The 22,048-nt window shown below is 35.9% G+C and overlaps 2 protein-coding genes across 4 annotated transcripts; both read left to right on the top strand.

The window, feature by feature from the left end:
- Positions 1-10,645: 10,645 nt before the first annotated feature.
- Positions 10,646-19,594, top strand: LOC142547686 (uncharacterized). The gene is made up of 8 exons (XM_075656076.1): positions 10,646-10,945; positions 11,176-11,271; positions 13,128-13,211; positions 16,529-16,689; positions 17,169-17,286; positions 17,823-17,958; positions 18,489-18,667; positions 19,143-19,594. The coding sequence occupies exons 1-8, from the start codon at positions 10,691-10,693 to the stop codon at positions 19,380-19,382; spliced, it is 1,269 nt and encodes a 422-aa protein (XP_075512191.1). The 5' UTR covers positions 10,646-10,690; the 3' UTR covers positions 19,383-19,594.
- LOC142547687 (uncharacterized) lies at positions 13,218-16,522 on the top strand. Of its 3 annotated transcripts, none has more exons than XM_075656079.1 (3): positions 13,218-15,920; positions 16,032-16,138; positions 16,239-16,522. In XM_075656079.1, exons 1-3 carry the CDS (start codon positions 15,469-15,471, stop codon positions 16,283-16,285), a joined length of 606 nt encoding a protein of 201 aa, XP_075512194.1. In that variant the 5' UTR covers positions 13,218-15,468; the 3' UTR covers positions 16,286-16,522. The 3 variants fall into 3 exon arrangements, with proteins under 3 accessions (XP_075512194.1, XP_075512193.1, XP_075512192.1); XM_075656078.1 differs by having other exon boundaries at positions 16,217-16,522; XM_075656077.1 differs by having other exon boundaries at positions 16,032-16,522.
- Positions 19,595-22,048: the final 2,454 nt, after the last annotated feature.

The following is a 22,048-nucleotide window of genomic DNA, read 5'->3' as shown; positions in this document are numbered from 1 at the left end:
GCTTATCCAACTCCCCAAAGCAACTGCTTTCAACTTCCTCAACTGATTGATCCCTTCAGTGAGCCAAAGTCTATGGTTTCTTTTAAACTCCCATTGACTTGTATGTTGCATTACTTTGAGAGACACTCCGACTCTATCTCAACAATCTCCACCTTGTCTCACAAAGAGCGTGTCCTCTTGCTTCCATCTCCCCTAAGGGATTAGTATACTGTCACCATATTGCTTGAACTTAGCTTGTGGCAGCCCTTTGGTTAGCATATCCGCTGGATTATCATGCGTTGAAATCTTTTCAACCTTGACTTTCCCCCCTGCAATGACATCCCGTATAAAATGTAACTTTACATCAATATGTTTGCACCGTTCATGATATACAAGATGTTTGGTTAGGTGAATGGCACTTTGGCTATCACAATGTACTGATACACTTTCTTGCACTATTCCAAGTTCAGTCAGTATTCCTTTAAGCCACAATGCCTCCTTTACTCCTTCAGTTAGAGCTATATATTCAGCTTCGGTAGTGGACAGAGCCACAACAGACTGTAAGGAGGCTTTCCAGCTTATAGCTGTTCCATATAAGGTGAAAATGATTCCAGTCATGGACTTCCTTGTATCCAAATTTCCAGCATAGTCAGAGTCAACAAAACCAGTTAAGGGATGGGTTACTTCAACCATTTTCTTAAACAGTAAACCTAGATCTTGCTTGTCCTTCAAGTATCTCATGATCCACTTCAAGGCTTCCCAGTGTGAACATCCAGGATTAGCCATAAATCTTGATACCACACTCAAAGAATATGACAAATCTGGCCTAGAACAAACCATACCATACATCAGGCTTCCCACACCACTTGCATACGGTACCTTTTCCATGATGTTCTTTTATGTATCCTCAGTAGGTGACTGGTCACTTGACAGCTTGTAATGATGTCCCAATGGAGGAGTAACTGCCTTGGCTTCATGCATTCTGAACCTGTGGAGCACCTTCTTGATATATGCGCTTTGATGAAGAAAAAGTGTTCCCTTTTTTCGATCTCTAATAATTTCCATTCCAAGTATCCTCTGACCATCCCCCAATTCTTTCATATCGAATTCAGAATTCAGTGACTCTTTGAGTGCTTGAAGATCACTCTTGTTCCTGCTTGCAATCAGCATGTCATCCACATATATTAACAAGAAAATACTTGGTTGCGAGCCATCACCTTTCATGTATATACAGCTGTCAAACTTGCTTCTGGTGAAGTGTTTCTGTATCATGAACTCGTCAAATCTCTTGTACCATTGTCTGGGACTCTGTTTAAGGCCATATAAGGATTTTCTCAACAAACACACCTTCCCTTTTTCCTCTCCGCTTGAGTATCCTTCGGGTTGTTCCATGAATATGGTTTCCTCAAGGTTCCCATGGAGAAACGCAGTTTTGACATCCAATTGCTCCATTTCTAAGTCCAGTTGAGTGACAAGAGCTAACATGAGTCTAATAGAGCCATGTTTGACCACTGGAGAGTAAATTTCATTGAAATCAATTCCCTCTAGTTGTGTATACCCCTTTGCCACTAACCTGGCTTTATATCTTAGATTAGAGTTGACTGAACCGCTTTCTTTTAATTTAAAAATCCATCTACACCCTACTACTCTTTGCCCTTTAGGTTTATCAACAAGGTCCCATGTATGATTTTTCTTCAGTGATTCCATTTCCTCATCCATTGCCTTCATCCACTTATTTCTGTCTTTGCATGTCATAGCTTCCTGAAATGACACAGGTTCAGTGGACTCCACCTGTTCAGCTATGTTGAGTGCATAAGAAATCATGTCAGCTTGTGCATACTTTTGAGGTGGTTTGATTTCCCTTCGTGGTCTATCTCTGGCTAACAAGTACTGATTTCCCTCTGTTCCAGATTCAGTTTCTTAAACTTGATCCATTTCAACTTGTTCAAGACCATTTTGATCCAAGGAAGTTTTCATAGGGTCCACACTGTTTTCCATTTCGACATGGGAGTTAGGTGTGGGGCTCACTGATGTGGAACTACATTCTTTTTGAAGAGTGTATCCCATCTTGTCTTCATCAAATGTAATATCCCTTGTGTTGAAGCACCTTGGGCCAGTTCGCTCTAAGTTCCACACTTTGTAGCCTTTAACTCCTGGGGGTAACCAATGAATATGCATCTTAGTGCTCTAGCTTCAAGCTTATCTTGTTTGACATGAGCATATGCCAAACATCCAAACACTTTTAGATTTGAGTAATCAGCCGGCTTTCCATACCAGTACTCCATGGGTGTCTTGAGCTTCAAGGCGCTGGATGGGCATCTGTTGATTAAGTAGCTGGCAGTGGTTACAGCTTCTCCTCAGAAGCTTTTTGGCAATCCAGCATTCAATAACATGGACCTTACTCTTTCAAGTAGGGTCCTATTCATTCGTTCTGCTAGACTGTTCTGTTGTGGTGTTCCAGGAGTGGACTTGTGCCTGACAATTCCTTTCTCTCGGCAGTACATATTGAAAATCTCGGAGCAGTATTCAAGGCCATTGTCTGTTCTTAAATGTTTTAGCCTTTTATTCAACTGATTCTCAATCAGTATGACCCACTCCTTGAACCTTGGGAAGGCTTCATCTTTTGTTTTCAGGACATAGACCCACAGACGCCTTGAATAGTCATCCACTATGGTCATAAAATACCTTCCCCCACCATGTGTGACTGTACTTGAAGGCCCCCACACATCAGAGTGCACATATTCAAATTGTCGGGTGGTTGTATGGTTTCTTGGTCCAAAGCTTACTCGCTTTGATTTCCCAAGGATGCAGTACTCACAAGTTTCCAAACCCTGAATCTTGTCTCCACATAAAAGGTTCTATTTGGCCAATTCATGGAGGCCTTTTTCACTGACATGACCAAGTCTCAAATGCCATAGTTTTGTCTTCATGTCTCGGTTTTTAATGTTGGCTGCTCCACCTAGGACTGTATTCCCTGAGAGGATGTATAATGAATTCTTTCTTACAGCTCTAATAACTACCAGAGACCCTTTGAGAATTTTCATGTTTCCATTATCTGATTTGAAAGAATATCCGTTGGACTCAAGAGTGCCTAATGATATAAGATTCCTCTTGAGTTCAGGGACATACCTGACTTGTTGCAAGATTCTATTAGCACCATCATGCATCCTTAGTCTTATGGTTCCAATCCCTTTTACTCTACATGACTTGTTATTACCCAACACAACCAAGCCTGAATCTGATTCTTGTATTGATTCGAACCAAGATTTTGTTGGACACATGTGAAATGTGCACCCTGAGTCCAGTATCCATTCATTCGTTGTATCTTGGTCTACAATAGCAAGAGCCTCTGCTGATCCATACCCATCAGAAGTCACTGAAGCCTCACCATCATCTTTTGTTCTGTCAGGGCTCTTATTCTTTCGTTCTGGGCATTCATGTTTGAAGTGCCCTTCTTTATGACATATATAGCACTTGAATCTTGTATGGCTCTTCGATCTTGACCATCCCCTCTTGCCTTTGTATTGGCGTTTTTCGTTCTTCCCCGAGTGTTCAAACTTTCATCCTGTGCTTCCTGACCTTGAGTCTGATTTCTCCTCTGTAACTCCTTTGATTTAATGGCAGATTGGACCTCCTCAAGAGTGATGGATTGTTCCCTTCCATACAATAAGGTATCTCTAAAATGATCGTAAATCCTTGGTAGGGAGTTCAGCAGTATCAAAGCTTATCCTCTTCTTCTAATTTTACTTCGATATTTTCAAGATCATCAAGAATCTTGATAAATTCATCCATTTGGTCCGAGATTCCCTTGCCATCTTCGATTTTAAACGAGTACAATCTTTGTTTCATGTACAGACGATTGGCAAGAGACTTTGTCATGTACAACTTCTCGAGTTTTCCCCACATCCCAGCAGCTGTGGTTTCTTTTGAGACCTCCCGAAGAGGTTTATCACCCAAGCATAGAATTAAGGCACTTAGTGCCTTGGAGGCATTGATCATCCTCTCTTTCGAGTCTTCTTGTGATGATTCTTCTTCCTTCAGCGATTCGACAAGGCCTTGCTGAATCAAGATGGCTCGCATCTTGATTCTCCATAACCCAAAATCATTATTACCTGTGAATTTTTCAATGTCGATTTTCTTTGATCCCATTTTCTTGATTTGTCGATCAATGGTGGATTAGCTTCCCACAGACGGCGCCACTTGATGGTAGCTTTTAGGCAATTCATAGAGACTTTGTTATAGTATGGCCACTCGACGAACTCTATTGATAACCATGCACACACGAAAGTAAACAGCACAAGACAAATGGTTTATGTGGTTCGGCCTTGATAAGCCTACATCCACGGGAAGAAAGATGACAAGTTCTTTATTGAATGATCAGGGAAGATTTACAAAAAAAATACAGCAATGATGAATCACACTCTAGAACATATCAATCAAGCCTTAATTCCTTGATCTCTTCTTCTGTCGTGTTCTTTACCCTCACCACTCTTCTGTGTATTTTCTCATCTGAGATCTTTCAGCCGAGAGTTCCGTTTTATAGGCAACCGTTTACACCTGTGTTTCATTCTCCACAGCTTATCCAACTCCCCAAAGCAACTGCTTTCAACTTCCTCAACTGATTGATCCCTTCAGTGAGCCAAAGTCTATGGTTTCTTTTAAACTCCCATTGACTTGTATGTAGCATTAATTTGAGATACACCCCGACTCTATCTCAACATTCACAATGGTCCAATAAATCTAGCTATTCAAGAACATTTATTTACAGCTTAAAAATTGTTAATAAAGATTTAAAGTTTTCAAATAATTTAAAAGTGTTTATTCCCCCCTCCTTTAAACTCTAACTTGATCCTAACAAGTGGTATCAAAGCGTGTTATTCTTGAACTCCGATAACTACGCTTTTAAATGACATCATTCAACAAGATTCTTATTTTTTCTAAAGAGGATTATGACGATTGGAAAATTCGAATGCAGGCACATCTAGCGGCTCAAGATGATGACAAATGGTATATTATCAAAAATGACCCAATTAAGATTGTGAAAGTAAATCTGGATGTTGTTACAGAAGTTGCTCACAGATGATGGAGAAACACCGGTCCGATGGAGGACACAAAGTAGGCCAATCTGGACAATATGGCAGAAAATATCATTTATAAAACATTTGATAAGAATATGTTTAGCAAATTAAAATTTATTCTATATCGAAGGAGATTGGGGAAAAGCTAACTCAACTTTGCGAAGGCAACGACCAAATAAAGGAAAACAAGCTGACCATTGTCATCTAGAAGTTTGAAAAATTCAAAATGAAGTCTAGAGAAAATCTAAATGAGTTTGATGAACAGTTTAACGATATCATAATTTAATTTGCATATCTTGGTAAGGAATATTATAACCGTAAGATTTTATTGAAGGTGATGAGAGCACTTCCCTGAGAGTGATATGTAAAGATAGTGGCCATGAGTAGTCCAAAGACCTCAATAACCTAGAGCTCATGATTTGTTTGCAGACTTAAAAGCCTGCGAGTTTAAGTTGAGAATCTGGTCAGAAGAAGAGCCATCTACTTCTCAATCCACCAAAGTTTTAGCCGCCACAACATCAATTCCCACCGTTGTTGAAGAAGCCTATAGTTGAAAATCAGCTGGCCAGATAAACAATGAGGCTATATTCTTATTTGTAAAAAATCCGAAAATTTTATGAAAAATAACTAGTCCAAATTTAAATTTTATCATAAAAAGGATCAAGATGATGATAATTAAGCTTGTTTTAATTGTCGAAAACAATGTCATTTTATTGCAGACTATAACATGCCTAAGAAAGATGAGAATAAACTGTTTGAGAAACGGCGGTCCAAAGATGAAAGAAGATCTTTCAATAAGAAGAAAGATCAAAGAGTGCTTGTTGCTGAGGAAAGAAAAAACAAATGGACCGTCTCAGATTCTGAGCAATCTAGCTCGGAAACCTCATCAAGTGAAAGCAATGATGAGAAGATCCAATGTCTCATGGCAGATGTTGAGCCGAAGACCTCTGAAGTTGAACTGGAGACTGCCAATGACAAGGTATTTGATTTTGATTCAATTGAGTTTAATCATGAGGATCTTGTCACGGCATTGCATGACATGGTAGATGAGTAAAAAGACTCTCAATATTATTCCATGAAGCCAATACGGAAAACAAAAACTTGAAAGATAAGTCAACCGATTCTAGCATGATCACTGAAAAGGAGGAAATTCAGGTTGCTACTAAAATAGTTCGCACTGTTAAAAATCCAGCAGTTGAGAAAGTTCCAGCCATTTCTGAAGAAATTCAGCCTGTGGTGTGCTGTCATTGAGCCACCAAACTTAAATTCATACTCTCTAAATAAAATGAGTGTAATGGTGAGTATGGTCGAATCCACAAGGAATGAGAGATTATTTCTTCCGAGGAAAAATAAATAACATGGAGGTTTTGTTGGATAAGAACAAACTAAAATATTAAAACTAAAATTAGAAAGAAATAAAAAAAATAATAAAACTAAACGAGAATTAAATTACCAAACTTTTATTCAAAGAGATTTTCACTATTCAATTGTGTCACTGTTCATCGGCTAACATATTATTTATTCATGCAGTTACAAGTAATTAACTTTAGAATTACAGGGATAGCCACTAAAATCCTTGTGTTTTCCTAATTTAATTGACCAAACTCAGCATCCAGTCAAAACTATCAATAACTAACTGGGCACGATAGCGTTCCATATTAATTAAAAAATAGCATTTTCGTTTTGTGAAAACAGTTAATCCTAAAATCTAACAACCGAGATAGTTGCAATTGATAGATCGATTTTCGTCGATTTATTTAGATTAAATATGCTACGAATCACAACACACCTAATCTATCACTACTCATGTACCAATCGTTCATGACTATTAAGGATAACTGAATTCATGGATAACAGTATAAAATTATATATCGAATTAAATTGTCAGATTAACCGAGATACAACTTTCATAGAATTAAATATAAATAAACAAATACTTGAACAAAACAAGAATATTAAATTAAGTGAAAAAAGCCTCACTGTGATAAATTGAAAATAGTAAAAATATCTTCTTCTTGTTCTTCACGTTGAAGATGTAGAATTCTCTTCTTTTTTCTTTTCTTTCTTGTTGTGCGTGAGTGTCTTTTTTTAGGATTCTTTCTATTCTTTTTTTTTTGTTTCTTGTGCCTTCTGCCTTCTCACATTTTCTATGGTTATTGGGCCAAGGAAAGAAGTCCAATAAATTAAAGAAAACCTAATTACTAAAAAACATACCAAAGATATTATAGAGTTTTTTGGAATAAAACTCTAAATTATCTTTATTTCTCCCAATAAGAAAAATATCTCTCCAATTATTTTTCACAAGTCAAATACCATAATTAAGAGTCTAAAATATGATTTATCTTTGAAATTTTCGGATTTCAGATTCAGTTATGCCGGCAGCTGAAGAATAATCACAAGTCATGATCACGCCTTGTGGAAAGACCACTTCTGATTTTTTTCTGCTTCAAGTCTTCCACGAAGATCATATCGACAACTTTAATTGTGATATAAAATCAACATTTTTAGCCTAGATTTATCCCAGAAGTAGAAAAATTCCTCCTACAATAAAATCACACAAAAATGTGTCGATTAAGCACGTTGAAAGTAGTAATAATGGGAAATACGACAACAAAAATGCAAACTATTACGAGCTTATCAGGCTGATACTAAAATAGTTCAAGCTGTTGTCGGGGAAAGTCAAGCTGTAATAGAGGCAATTACAGTCGTGGCTCAAGCTGACACTGAGATGACTAAGGAAAACCCATCCAGTAGCTCAGAGGCTCAAATTGATATTTAAACCATCATTCAACAACAAGTTCAAGACTAATATATGGAAAAACCAGGAGAATCTACTGCATTTGCTCATCTTAAATCTCCCAATCAAACTCAAACTCATTCAGAACTCCTAGAAATTCCACTTATCTATGTGGTTGAAGTCCGCTATCTGTCCCAATTTGAGTTTGATCGCAGTATAATGGACCTCTTTTCTCCAATTATTGAAGATCCTACAACTAAGAAAGAGGAACATTATGATGAGGGAGAACCAAATTCGAAATCCTTGTCAACAATCCTAGCTGGTGATCAGATATTTGAAGACCCCAGTGCTTCAACAAAAATTATGTCCGGCTCAAGAGGTTGTTATCTTCTCAGGCAGCCTGGCTCGAAAGAAGTGGTTGATCCATAGTCTGAAGACTTGGAAATTCCAGCCGCTGACTCAATCGCTGATCCGAAAGTTGACAACTCATATGTTTCACACTTTCCCCATCCGTCATTTCAATCGAGTTCTCCAATTCTTGAAAAGAATCTACCTCTTATCTAAATTAGAAAGTCTTCTCAGAATTCGATGAAAATTCTTCAAAAGTTTTTCTCGATCAAGTCTACTCTCAAAAAAGGACATCTCGAAAACGATTAACAAATTCAAAAGCAAGAAATTTGCTCACTGTTGCATTTGATAACTTTCGGAAAGACATTATTAATGATCTGCTCTCTCTAGAGATGAGCTACTGGCTTTTCACCACCGATCTAGCTCTTGTCAAACATCAGTTTGAATTCTTGGGCCTAAACTTATCAGGTCAAATTACCAGGTCCCAACAAGCAGTAGTGGTCCAGCTAGATCATATTCAGACCACTATTGATAGTCAGTTGCAAGAAATCTTGGAGTATATGCAAAAAGTAGATGCCAAAAAAAGGGAAGTAGAAGACTACGAAAAGCATGAAGAGCAGAAATGAAGAGCTGAAAGGGCTAAATTTGAAGAAGATAAGAGGCAATCAGAAGAAGAAAAAAAAAAGAGGAGGTGGCGGCGACAACAATTCGAGTAGATATTAGGATTTTGTTTTGACTTTGTAGGTGTAATATGTTTATTTAACAACATTTTCATTTCATTATCTCAATGAAATACAATTTGTCCTTAAATTTTTCCGGCCTTATATATTTTTGTAACTGATTGTATAATTTTGCAACATGGTTTTGTCATCTACAAAAAAAGAAAAATTGTTAAAATATTTTTTTATTATCCTTAAGTTTTGGTGATTAACAAAATAAACATCATTAAGTTGTTTCAAGATGGAGCCGCTCACTTTATTTTAACAAGGTTTTCAGGTCGTTGGATTATTTCAAACCTTTAAGGAGTTCAAGCCGTTCTATCTAGAAATCCAAACATTTTATTTTATTAAACTCCAGCTGCAGGACATCCTTTGACAAGTGACATGCCCAAACTATTAAATGCAGTGAATGAGTTCAAAACGTTGTTTTCCAAGCGCACTGCAGAAAATCAACTCTAAGGATTCCCAAAAAGATGGTGTATTTCAAGCTGTTCAGTTGAAAACTCAAGATAGAAAGATTACACAGTATTCTATCAACTCTCGAATTGACAAGAAGCCACTCTATTCGCATATGGTGTAACAACATTATCAAAAGCATGAACTTAAAATCAAGAGAACATTTATGAGCATTTAATGATAATTACGGAGTATGCTAATATTTTCGGGAAACATTGCAGATGATCGATCGAAAAGAAATTTCGATCGTTGAGTACTCTACTGTAAATATGCAGTGCATTTCAAAGAAAAGATGACCAAAACTATTTCAAAACGTTGAAACTTTCAATACTCAAGAGTCTACATATTTCCAATTTTTTATTACCATACTTAAGATTCTTTCCTTCTTACCACTCAACCAAAGTACAAGCTTATCAGAATATATCACATTTTCACGGATCAATCTGTGCTACTTCAACCCAGTCAAGTCGTTACAAAACTAACTGTTGGGTCATCGTTATTATTTGTTGTGTTGTCTAGTGAACAGATGGTTCTTAAACATTCAGGCATTGTAAATTGATCATTAAGAGTTTCAGTTTAGGCAATGTGATAAGTCTAACTAAAGCATATTTTTACAAAATGTTGTAAAACCAAAATTTTTTAATAGAAACCTTCTTAAGTGGAAGAAAAAGTGACATAAAAGTTTTATTCCCGAACATCCATAAAGATTTCTTTGTTCTTTAATTACGCAATTTCACTTTCTTGCACGTTCAAATTTTCGAACCGCTTTTTGTTAAATTGTCAGCTATCGTGTTTATCACTAGCCTAACCGAGCCATTTTTGCACTTGTTTTATATTCAGAGTGATCCAATAAATCTAGCCGTTCAAAGATATTTTTTAACGCGGTTAAAAACAATTTAAAATTTTCAAATATTTTAAAAAAGTTTACTCACCCTCTCTAAACTCTAACTCGATTTTAACAATACTAAAAAAACTTTATTGCTAGTAAACATGCAATACTGTTTACATATGATAATTTATAAAATAATTACCCAATAAAATAATAAAAATCATCTTATTGAAAAATTCATTATAAACAATTTCAAAAAAATTATGCCAGAAAATTCTTATCGTGTTAATAAAAATTCTCAATATTGGTTTATCAATTTTTAAGACATCTAAGTAAAATTGACATAATAATTGTACCTAAAAACTTGTTTTATAAAAAAATCATCCTTAAAAATTCCTAATCACATAAATTTTTTAATAAAAATAAAAATTATTTGTTAATTAGTTAATTTGAAAATTATTATAATAAACTTTTTCCTTTATTTAATGCAACGCGGTGAGTCGCCCTTGGTCCAGCAAGTCTTATCACCATACCTTCCAATTCCATGGATTCCTCTGTAGTTGCCGCGACTCACCCCGGCGGAAGAGACGCCAATTGCGTTCTCTGGCGCTGTGATTTCACGCGCCACTCTTCGCCTTCAGCCATTGGCGGCCGGAATATTTCATTTCATCGGCAGTGGAAGGAGAAGAGGAAGAATACCAGGATAGAAATTGTCTGCGCAAAACGACAAGAAAACGCTTTGCAGTACAGGAAACTTGGCGATTCCGATCTTGTTATTAGCGAGATAACTATTGGAACAGTTAGTTCTCTTAATTAAAATTCTTCAGTGATTAATTTAATCGAGTTTCAGGTCCTAATGTGGGTTGATCGATTAATGAAATTTAGATGATTTTCTGTTACTTTTGCTGTGAAGTTTAGGATTTGGGGAAGTTTTGGTTGTGCTTCACTGACTATGACATAGTATAGATTTATAGATTGGTTTGAGTCTTAACTGGTCTGTTTTTTTCCCTTTTCTCCTAAATTTTGCAGATGACATTTGGGCAGCAGAATACAGAGAAAGAGGCTCACGAGCAACTTAGCTACGCGTTTCAGCGGGGTATTAATGCGATAGATACTGCTGAAATGGTAAATTTCAATTGAAATTAGACTAACTATTCTCTATTGATGATATAGCACTGCAATATGAAATTGTTAACATGGATATGAGCCCTTGTATAAGAACTTTATATAATTAGAATTCAGAATTTGAAGGACATATACATTTGTTCTGCCTTTATGCTTCCAGGACAAAGTATTCAAAGGGCTCTGCCTTTTATACTTATTCTTTTTACAGTTCCGAAGGAATCGCCACCATGTACAAGTGGAATAAAAATGTGAATTTCTATGACAAATGATGATATGATCGATTGAGAGATATCATTGAGCTACAATAACTCGATTTTTGAAATATTGATCCTCGATGAATTAAATCGAGTTTGGTTTTCAAACCAAGTGGAAGACACTCAAAAATATTTCGTAGAATTCGATTAAATATTTTGGTAAAACATTTAAAAGATATGCTTAGCCACACCCAATCTAGTAATATTAGTTCACCTTGGCAGCTTGATTTGGCCTCATCATCTACATTCATGGGATATTTTAGCGACTCATTCATTAAGAGATCAGAGCTTAATAAGGTCCGGGGAATGTCGATAATCTTGGTCTAGAATTAATCATAGTTGTCAATCGCTCGTAGCTCCCCGTAGCGCCAAGGTTGCCCATGACAATAGCGCAGCGATGACTATTCGAAAGTAAAGCGCCACAAGTATATAAATTTATAATATATAGCATATGCTAACATCAATTCAATTGTTCATGCTTAAATAATAATAATAAATATACTAGTCCAGAGCATATAAAACCTCAATTGTAAAACTAGAAAAACATAATCTAAAATTCATCTTCGTAAATATACTAGTCCAGAGCATATAAAACCTCAATTGTAAAACTAGAAAAACATAATCTAAAATTCATCTTCGTCTTTTTCATCAAGATTGATATCATCTTCTTCATTTGAAATTGCATAGCTCTCGACATCATTCTCTTCTTCAGGTCGTTTCTCTGTTTTGTTTACATTTTTCTAATTTTTTCCCAACCTGCATCTCTGTTGACTCTAATGTATACATCGAAGGCGACCATATCTGCACCTACAGGAAGCTCGAAGGCGGCCACTTCTAAGTCTAGAAGGAAAAAACCAATAGGAACACCTACTACACTTAATCTTGTAGATGAAAATGATGAATTCAACTTTGATGAAGAAGAAATATTCAATTTACAAAAAATATAAAAAACCTAAGCCCATGCCAAAAAAAACCAAAATTCAGTTTCTTTCCTATAGTGACGCTATCGCCTCAAATGATATTGCGTTGATCATTGATAGCGACGATAGCGCTCACTATCTCAAAGTATAGTGCGCGTAGCATCCTCTAGCCAAGGGGCTTCGCTTTGCCTCGCTACACGCAATAGCGAGCGTGACAATTATGGAATTAATATATCTTAAACCCATAAAAACTGCAAGAAATTTGGTCTTCGTTGTCGAGGATCTTTTCGTGCTGAATTTTGCAAAAATATCAACTAATGGCATTGTTGGAAGCCTTACTCATTGTACTTTATGGTACTGAAATGTTTTATTGTTTGAATATCATACATTATTTTTTCTTATTTGACATGGGTTTTTGGTCACTCGTATTCGTTGTTACTTTGTAATTGCATTCTCTTGATAATAGGGGTACAAATTTAATATTGATTTTTTTTATGAATGAACTATGATTTCTCAACTTTAGTAAATTGGAATAATCTGCGCCATGGAGTTAGGAAAAAAATTGAAATCCTGAAATTTATTCATAGGAAACTAGATGGATTTTCTTTCTCCTTTCCATTTCTTTTTTTGTTGTTTCGCTATTGGTTAAGTTACTTTTTGCACACTCTTCCATATCTTACAGTATCCAGTTCCAGTGAAAAAGGAGACTCAAGGACGGACAGATATTTATATTGGTAACTGGCTAAAGTCTCAGCCCCGGGATAAGGTACGCTATAGTAGTCTAGCACCTATACTTTAAAAAAATTCTGAATACAACATTAAGCTGGACTGCTTGTTAACGTAATTTTTTCTGTTTTATAAAATGCCACGTTGCTCAACACCTTTGAAGAAACTTTGTGTCACTGAGTGCTGGTATGACTCAAATTTTCTCGGCACTTAGAATAGATAGCCAAAAATATTCCACTCCCTGAATCACTTATTTAATGAGTTCAAGTTTCCCTGCGTACGACAAAGAATGACGTGGCCATGGCTTTATTTTGTTACCCACAACATTTACAAGTAGGCTATAATCCGATGACCGCAGCTTCTTCGAAGGTAATGGTATCCCAAGGCAACGAAAAGGGAGCTCACCCTGGCAGAATCCAGTTATTTGCAAAATACTCTGTTGGACATATGGTTCAATGCTAGCCATGTAAATGTTCGATTTCAGTAGGTTAACTCGCAACCCTGCCATATCTCCAAACTCATTCAAGCAGTTCATAACCATGGAAACACTTTGTACATCACCCCGAGAAAGCAAGAGTAAATCATCTGCATACGCTAAGTGTGTTACATGAAGGTTCTTACATTTCGGATGGAAACCAAACGAGCTTGCTCTTGACATGCGCTTGAGTGACCTAGAAAATACCTCCACACAAAGAGTAAATAAGAAGGGAGAAAGGTGGTCACCTTGTCGTAGTCCTCTTTTACCATCAAAGTGCCCATGGAATTGGCCATTCAGCGTAATGGAGTACGACGCTGTAGAGACACATTCTAAAATCCAATCAACAATTTTTTTTGGAAAGTTAAGGCAAGTGAGTACCTCATGTAAGAAGTTCCAATCCACTGTATCACATGCTTTTCGAATGTCAACGTTCAACATGCACCGATGGGTGCCTCGCTTATGAAAGTATTTCCTCAACAGTTCTTGAGCAAGGTGAATATTATCAACAATGGATCGACCTTCTATAAACGCTGACTGCGCCTCATCAACTATACCAACAATGACCTTCCTCAACCTCTCAACTAGGACCTTGGAAATGATTTTGTAAAACATTGTACATCAAGAAATCGGTCGATAGTCATGGACAAAAGAAGCACCCGCAAATTTCGGGACCATCACTATAATGGAATGGTTCCACTGTCTCAAAAGTCTGCCACTGACAAAAAACTCTTGTACCGCTTCAAAAACATCTCTACCAATCGTATTCCAAGCCTTCTTGAAAAACAACGAGCCATAACCATCCGGGCCAGGAGCTTTGTCATTATCAATGTCAAATAATGCACGTTTAACTTCATCCATGGTGGCAGGAGCAGTGAGTTGCGGCCAATGAATATGATGTACACACGGTCCTTGTTCTATGGTGTCTCGGTGCACACTTGTTCTATCCACCTTAGTACCCAACAAACTTTTGTAAAAGTCAAGAAATTGTTCAGCAACTTCAGCTGTACTTGTAGTAGTAGTACCATCCTGCTTTCGTATTGCCTTACTGATCGTTTCTTGTTGTTTCTCTTGATAAGATCGTGAAAGAATTTGGTGCATCTGTCCCCTTGTTTGATATAATCATATTTTGTCTTTTGAGCAATGAACGATCTTTCCGCTTCCATTAACATTTTGGTGTCTATTCTAATCTCTTTGTACTCATCAGCCATAACACCACTCGCAAGCATCGAGACATGTAATCTTTCAAGTCTTTCTTTTGCTTCCCTAGCACGTGCTGAGATGTTGCTGAATTTCACCAAGTTCTGGGCCAACAGTGGGCGTTTCAACCTTTTAAACAATTGTTTAGGTCTGTATTGCCAAGTACCATGACCATTGAAGTACTGATTTCTCTCCACATTATCCCCAAAACCAGCACTGAGCGTCCACATGTTGAAGAATTTGAATGGCTTCCTAGTTATACTATGCTGATCCAGAAGTGCTACCATTGTCAAGGTGTGATCCGAGACGCATCCCAGTGCCAAGAAGTCTGCTATGCCATCAAGATTAGACTGCATCCAAACAGATTTAACCAGTACCCTATCCAATTTACCGCTCACAGTAGGACTGAACCACGTGTAAAAGCAACCTAAGAACTGAAGGTCTTGCAAGTCAAGTGAGTTAGCACAGTCCACAAAACCATTAATCTCATAATTCTTTACCGGTAAGCCCCTTTTTTTCTCATCCGAAGACAATACACTATTAAAATCTCCAAGCAACATCCACGGAACTTGGCAGTTATCACCAAAGTATTTCAAATCCTCCCAAAAGGCACGACGTTGCTATGTGCTGGAAGTTTGTGTGGCCAAGCAAGCATCCTCCAATTGCTTGGACACAACTTTGTCGTCCAATTGAGGATGGTGGATTGGGGCTGAAAAATCTTAAATCATGGAATGAGGCATTGATCTGCAAAACGTTATGGAAAATTCATATGAAGAAAGACAGCATGTGGATTAGATGGGTGAATCACATGTACATCAGTTTTGGTAACGTTTGGCAGTGGACATGGAGAGGGGAAGACTCACCGTTGGTTAAGCAGATTTTGTGTACAAGGAACAAGCTGGTGCGTGCTTTGTGGTCAGTGCATGCAGCGGCCACATGCTTAGATGGTTGGTTTAATGGCAGAACTGGGCTTCGTCATGCATATCAGTTCTTTGCTAATTCAGTGGGAAGATGGCCTTGGAAGCCTCTCTTGGCGAAATCTTTCATCCTCCGAAAACATCGAATTGCCCTTTGGTTAGTTGCTCATAAAAAGTTCCTTACTCGGGATTGACTTGGACATATCACTGATACATCTTGTGCACTTTGTACTGTGAATGCTGAATCTTTTGATCATCTATTCTTCAGGTCCAGTGTCTCGACTCGTATCTGGGATGGAATTCGGAAGTGGGGAATGAGGAAGTCCATGGGATCTTCAACAGCTGTGCTTAAAGTTTTTAGAGGAGTCTACCGAGGTAATTCAGTCCTTAATAAGATGAGTAGTGTTGCTCATTATGGGAGAAAGAAAAAAAAGTCTTTTCTTGCTGCTACAGTTTACACTCTTTGGAATGCAAGGAATGGTGCTGTGTTTGAGAGTCAGAAGCCGGATGCTGAAGCTATAGTTAAGAATATTAAAATTTTATGATTTCGTTGTATTCCCACTGCGATTTCAGTTATTGATGATTTGTAGTAGCGTAGACAGGGTTTCGAACTCATGGTAACTTTTTTCCTGGGGATGCCCAGCGTAGTTGTTGACGAACTATCTTTTTTTTTACCTTATTTAATGGAAATAATTTCATTTCAAAAAAAAAAAACGAGATATCAATGATTGTGTCCTAATCCTTATATTTAATATCTCCAAACAGATTATTTTGGCCACAAAAGTTTCTGGTTACTCAGAGAGATCAGCTTATTTACGTGACAACTCAAAGGTTATACGAGTTGATGCTGCTAATATCAGGGAAAGTGTGGAGAAAAGCCTTAAACGGCTTAATACAGATTATATTGACTTACTACAGATTCATTGGTAAGATTTGGGCAAGGAACAGTTTCGGATCATGTTCAACTTGTGGTACTAGTTGGACACAGTTACTTTGCGTAATGTTTTAAGCAAAAGGTTCTCCTTGGCCAATTTATGTATTCCATCCTTCCGTTCACTTCAGAGGGTGTTTTATGCAACTAGTTGTTAATCATCAACGCCCATACTTCTATATTTGAACCTTTTGTTGCGGTGGAGGGATTCTGAAATACAGCTGAAATCTCATGCTCTTTGCATATACCTTTTAATTTTTTCAAAGTTCTGCCAGCTGACCATGTGTAACTGTGCTTGGTGAGAAATCGCAGACTTTACGTGTGTTTGCAGTCTTGGATTTTCCTGCTCTCTCTCTTTCACACACACACGCACATGAGCATTTGCGCACTCAGGCGTATCCCACCGACATCCACGACACATGCTCACACACACTCTATGTTTCCTCTCATCAGTATTGTTGTAATATATTTCAGGCCTGATCGATATGTCCCTTTATTTGGGGAATACTTCTATGATCCTTCAAAATGGAGGTCTAGTGTGTCATTCATTGAGCAGCTAAGGGGATTTCAAGAAGTCATTGATCAAGGAAAGGTACATTTGATAATTGTTATGTTATTTTTACTTGGTTTTAGCTGACTTGATAAAATATGAATTTCAGTGATTTTTAGTTGATGCAATAAAAATTGATTTAGCACCAAGTTGGTCTTTACAAAGTTCAAGCACAGGTGACAGATTCACTGCCACCATTCTGTTGTTTGGGTGCTTGTGTCGAAAAACGAAGTTTTAGATAAACACCCAAGTAATATGAGTTAAATAGATACTCTCTCATTCTTATGCTGAATCATGCGACTCATGTCCACCATCAGTTTAGTTTTCTATGCTGCATTTAAAATTGTAAAAAATTTAGGATTCCTTTCTGGCCATGATGGTCTCAAATAAGCATAGAACTCCCGTTTTGTATATATAGAGATAGATCGTTCTTCAATCTACGGTTTGCTGGCTTTCTTGTCTGGGGGACAGTTAGAAATTGGAAAATGAAAACAGCATTATTGGAAAGAATTAACTGATCATCCTGACTTGTATTTTTTGTTATATGTGTTTGACAGTAAAGCTCTTAATATATTCAGGTAAGGTACATTGGTGTTTCAAATGAAACTTCATATGGAGTAATGGAGTTTGTTCATGCTGCTCAAATTGAAGGACTGCCGAAAATTGTCAGTATTCAGAACGGTTACAGTATGTTGGCCCGGTGCAAGTTTGAAAGTAAGTTACTCATACAAGCAGAAAACAAGATAAATAAAGAATTTTAATATTAATTTTGATTTTTATCATATATGCGTTATTTTAGTGTAAATTCAATTTGGCACTTGCCATCCATTCGTACTTATTTTAGTGTAAATGCAATTTGACACATATCCATTCGTATTCTTGCTACTTTTTTTTTCCAAAACACACGAAAAGTCACATAATGTTAAATACATTTCACTTTCATTACTGACTTTTATTCATTATTTAATTTCAAACACCATAATCAAGTATTCTCATTACTATAACTTTAAATATATTAATTTTATTTATTTATCAGCTTCACAACTATTACAATTAGGAAGACAATGGAAGAGAAACTAATATATATTTAAAGGTTGTATAAATACAAATTTAACAACAATTTTGATATTTTAGTTTATATATTTGACTGAATGCACTCGCACACACATATCCATCAGTAGTAATATTTTGAACAGATTAGTAATGCATTGTTAATCTTACATTTTTTAATTTATACGTTGCAGTTGATCTTGTTGAAGTATGTCAACCTGAAAATTACAACATTGGTTTACTTGCTTATTCTCCCCTTGCTGGTGGAGCATTATCCGGGAAGTATCTGGACAATAATTCTGAAGCGTCAAAGAAGGGACGGTTTAACCTCTTCCCTGGCTACATGGAGAGATACCAAAAATCCCTTTGCAAGGTATGCATCTACAAAAACCTGAAATTATCTTATGCTTGCTTTTATACATGAATATTGCAGCTGTCGCTCCTGATTACCATAGACCGAATTTGATATCTCAGAAGAATGCATATATGTGTATCTAAAGAAACAAGCTGGTTGTTTCAATGTTAAACATGCTTCTATGACATTTCTATTCTGTTTCTCAATCAGTATAAATGTAATCATGAAAATAAACCAGTCAACAAAAGACTTAAAATTCGATACAACAGCTCAATTAAAAGCCCCAATGAACCAGCCAACTGCGACCTTAACTGGTAACTTTGTTGGTTCCATTCTCTACTTAACTGAAATTTAGGCAATGCTTGTCGTACTTGAGACGAAAAAATATTCCATGGTTTAGAATATTACATATCACTGTTCAATTGTGATAACATATGAGTAATTCACATCTATCAAATGCTGATACATACATGCCTTGTACTCTGAATTCCAGGAAGCAACAGAACAGTACATAAATATTGCCAAGAAACACGGATTAACTCCTGTTGAGTTAGCTCTTGGATTCACACGAGACCGTCCATTTATCACCAGTTCAATCATCGGGGCAACTTCTTTAGAGCAATTGAAAGAGGACATCGATGCATTTTTGACAACCGAGCGGCCTTTACCTCCTGAAGTTGTCACAGATATTGACAATGTTTACAAGAGATATAAAGATCCCGCCATAGATTAGGATCAAAAGGTTTTATGTGGGTTCGTTTTTCAGCTTTCTAGTTTCCTATAGCAGTTGATGATTGAAAATAAAACATTTACAACATAATGAGTTTGTATTATAACCTGTACATGGGATTCTCTAAAGGGTCTTCCATGATGCGATTTTCCCCATTGAAATCATACTTTTTCGATACACACACTGATAATGCCAAAATTTTGCGCATTGTTTTAGTTTTGTGTTAGCTATTAAATATGTTGTAATGATTAAAATATCCGAGCAATCTAGGACCATTGTCATTTGAAAAGAAAGACTCGTTCTATTGGGATAAGACTTTGCAACGTAGGAAATTAACTCCCTGAGTGTGCATAGCCGTTGGATCGCGGGACGGGTCTCTCCCGGTTCGATCCTAGCATAAAGGCATTGTTCTTGTACAAACCAAACAACCAAATTCGTTCGTGGTCATGCGGTTGAGGCAATCGGATCTATCATAAGGGCATTGTTACGTTCCAATTTTCACCGGAAGAAGATCTTCCTGTATAGCATAGGGCTTATCATATTTCTACGTTAGATAATCTAAGACTTCCGCCCCCATTCCCCGTTCTTCGTTTTCAAATTTTTGTATGATTGTGAAATTTGTTATCGTAGATTATATGTTTGTAACAACGACTACGCTATGTTTATAACTTTTTTGTTTCACTAACTTCTTCAATTTTGTAAAGTCCACTGAGTTTTAAAAATTTAGTTGGGTGTGTCAACTTTGATTTTTTTTTTTTCCATAATTTTTCTTTAGAATGCTGACATGATACCTGAAAATATATCTCCACATTCGTTTTTTAAGCTGAGTTTTTAATTTTAGAGGCACATATTAAATCATAAACAATTATATATATCATAGCTAATGTTTAAATTTTATTTTATGCATGTAGTTTCTCATTATTCATCCGATTTCTTTAGAGTTTTAAATTTTAGTTAACGATTTTAGGAAGGGAAAAATTACATTTTATGTTGTTGATTAATTTACCGTCTTAGCAAACTGATTTGTATATTTTTTTTCAAATTTTTTTCATTTTTCATAAGAGTACTAACGCAACAGCTGAAAAATGATGACATTGTGACGTACATTGCTAATTTGGAATCAATAAAAAAGACTAAAAATTGAATAACCAATTTTCAAATTCCATAATAATATCGAACCAAATAAACCAAAATAACCAACATTTTTTAAAAATTAAAGAACCAAACTTCCGAAGAGACTAAACTGAATATGTTAAAAATTTGGGACGGTTATTTTGGTTAAACTGATGTTTTAAAAGGAGATCAATTTTTTTAATGCATCCATTTTGGAGTCACAAATGAACAATTATAAAGTGTGGTAACTTAATATATAAAAATAAAAAATAAAAATATATTTTGTGCATATAGAATAATCTTTTCCATCTATAAGAGAGAAGATAAAAACTTGTGTGAGACTGTCTCACGAGTCGTATTTTGGATACGGATATATTATTTGGGTCATCCATGAAAAAGTATTATTTTTTATGCTAAGAGTAATACTTTTTATTGTGAATATCGGTAGGGTTAACTCGTCTCACAGATAAAGATTCGTGAGACCGTCTCATAAAAGTCCTACTCAAAAGAAAATTAAAACGTTACATTTAAGAATGAGCCCACTCCAAGGGTACATTTGGATTCGAACCATTTTTAAATATACTCTCATCCATAAAGATAATTGTTGATCAATTCTGAATTTCATGGATTTTAAAATATTTCCCACGTTTTATATATTTTCAATTAATATGTCTATACTATATAATTATTCACCAATACCTTGAAGTAACTGCAGTCATCATTTTAGAAGACCGATAAAAAATACTCATTATTCTTTCATTCGTTAAAAATTATTATGAGAACATAATTTAGTAAATTATACAAATATATAATTTTTGAATAATAATTTACAACATAAAAATTTAAAAATTAATTAATCAGGTTAAAAATCTATGCGCACGAATTATCGTTTCCTGGGTTGTTAGTTTAAATCCATATCTCAAATCTATTCGCGCAAATCAAATTTATTCATCCAAACATAGCTGAACAAAACAATGCTGAAGTTGTTGTATCTATTATTTTTCACAAATTTCCTTGAATTATTCATACAATACATATTGAAATGATTAAATTTGACACTGACTTAAAGCTTCCAAGAAAACAATGTAACATTATTAAATTTTATAATTTTTTTTTTAATTTGTCGTTGGTTATATTAATCATGATGTTTATTGACACAGCTAGCAATGAAATGTATCCATTTTCTACTTCCATTTAAAGCACTGGTACTTGTTAGATGCCTGATTATTTAATTTGCGTCATGTATATAAAATGCATACGGTTGTGCTTTAATTAATGGATTTGATTTAGAGAAATTGATTTGATTCGCGGAAAGATTCGATTACTGTATTTCAAATGACATACATTTTATGTGTATTTGAAATCTATCACAATTGCTTTTACAATCTCTTAACTTTTATACAGAGTTGATTGAATTTCACTCGAATTTTGTTCATCAAAACAAGTCCAGTAATTTGAAATCATGGATCCAAGCACAACCTTATATTTTTTAGGGATGTTATTACACCCCATATAATGTTGCATTAATCTGTTTTATGAATAAGTTTCATACATAA

This window comes from Primulina tabacum, chromosome 5, assembly GCF_025594145.1.
Source record: "Primulina tabacum isolate GXHZ01 chromosome 5, ASM2559414v2, whole genome shotgun sequence".
Lineage (NCBI taxonomy): Eukaryota > Viridiplantae > Streptophyta > Magnoliopsida > Lamiales > Gesneriaceae > Primulina > Primulina tabacum.
The sequence above is the reverse complement of the archived record's forward strand: the minus strand, read 5'-3'. Positions and strand labels throughout refer to the sequence as shown.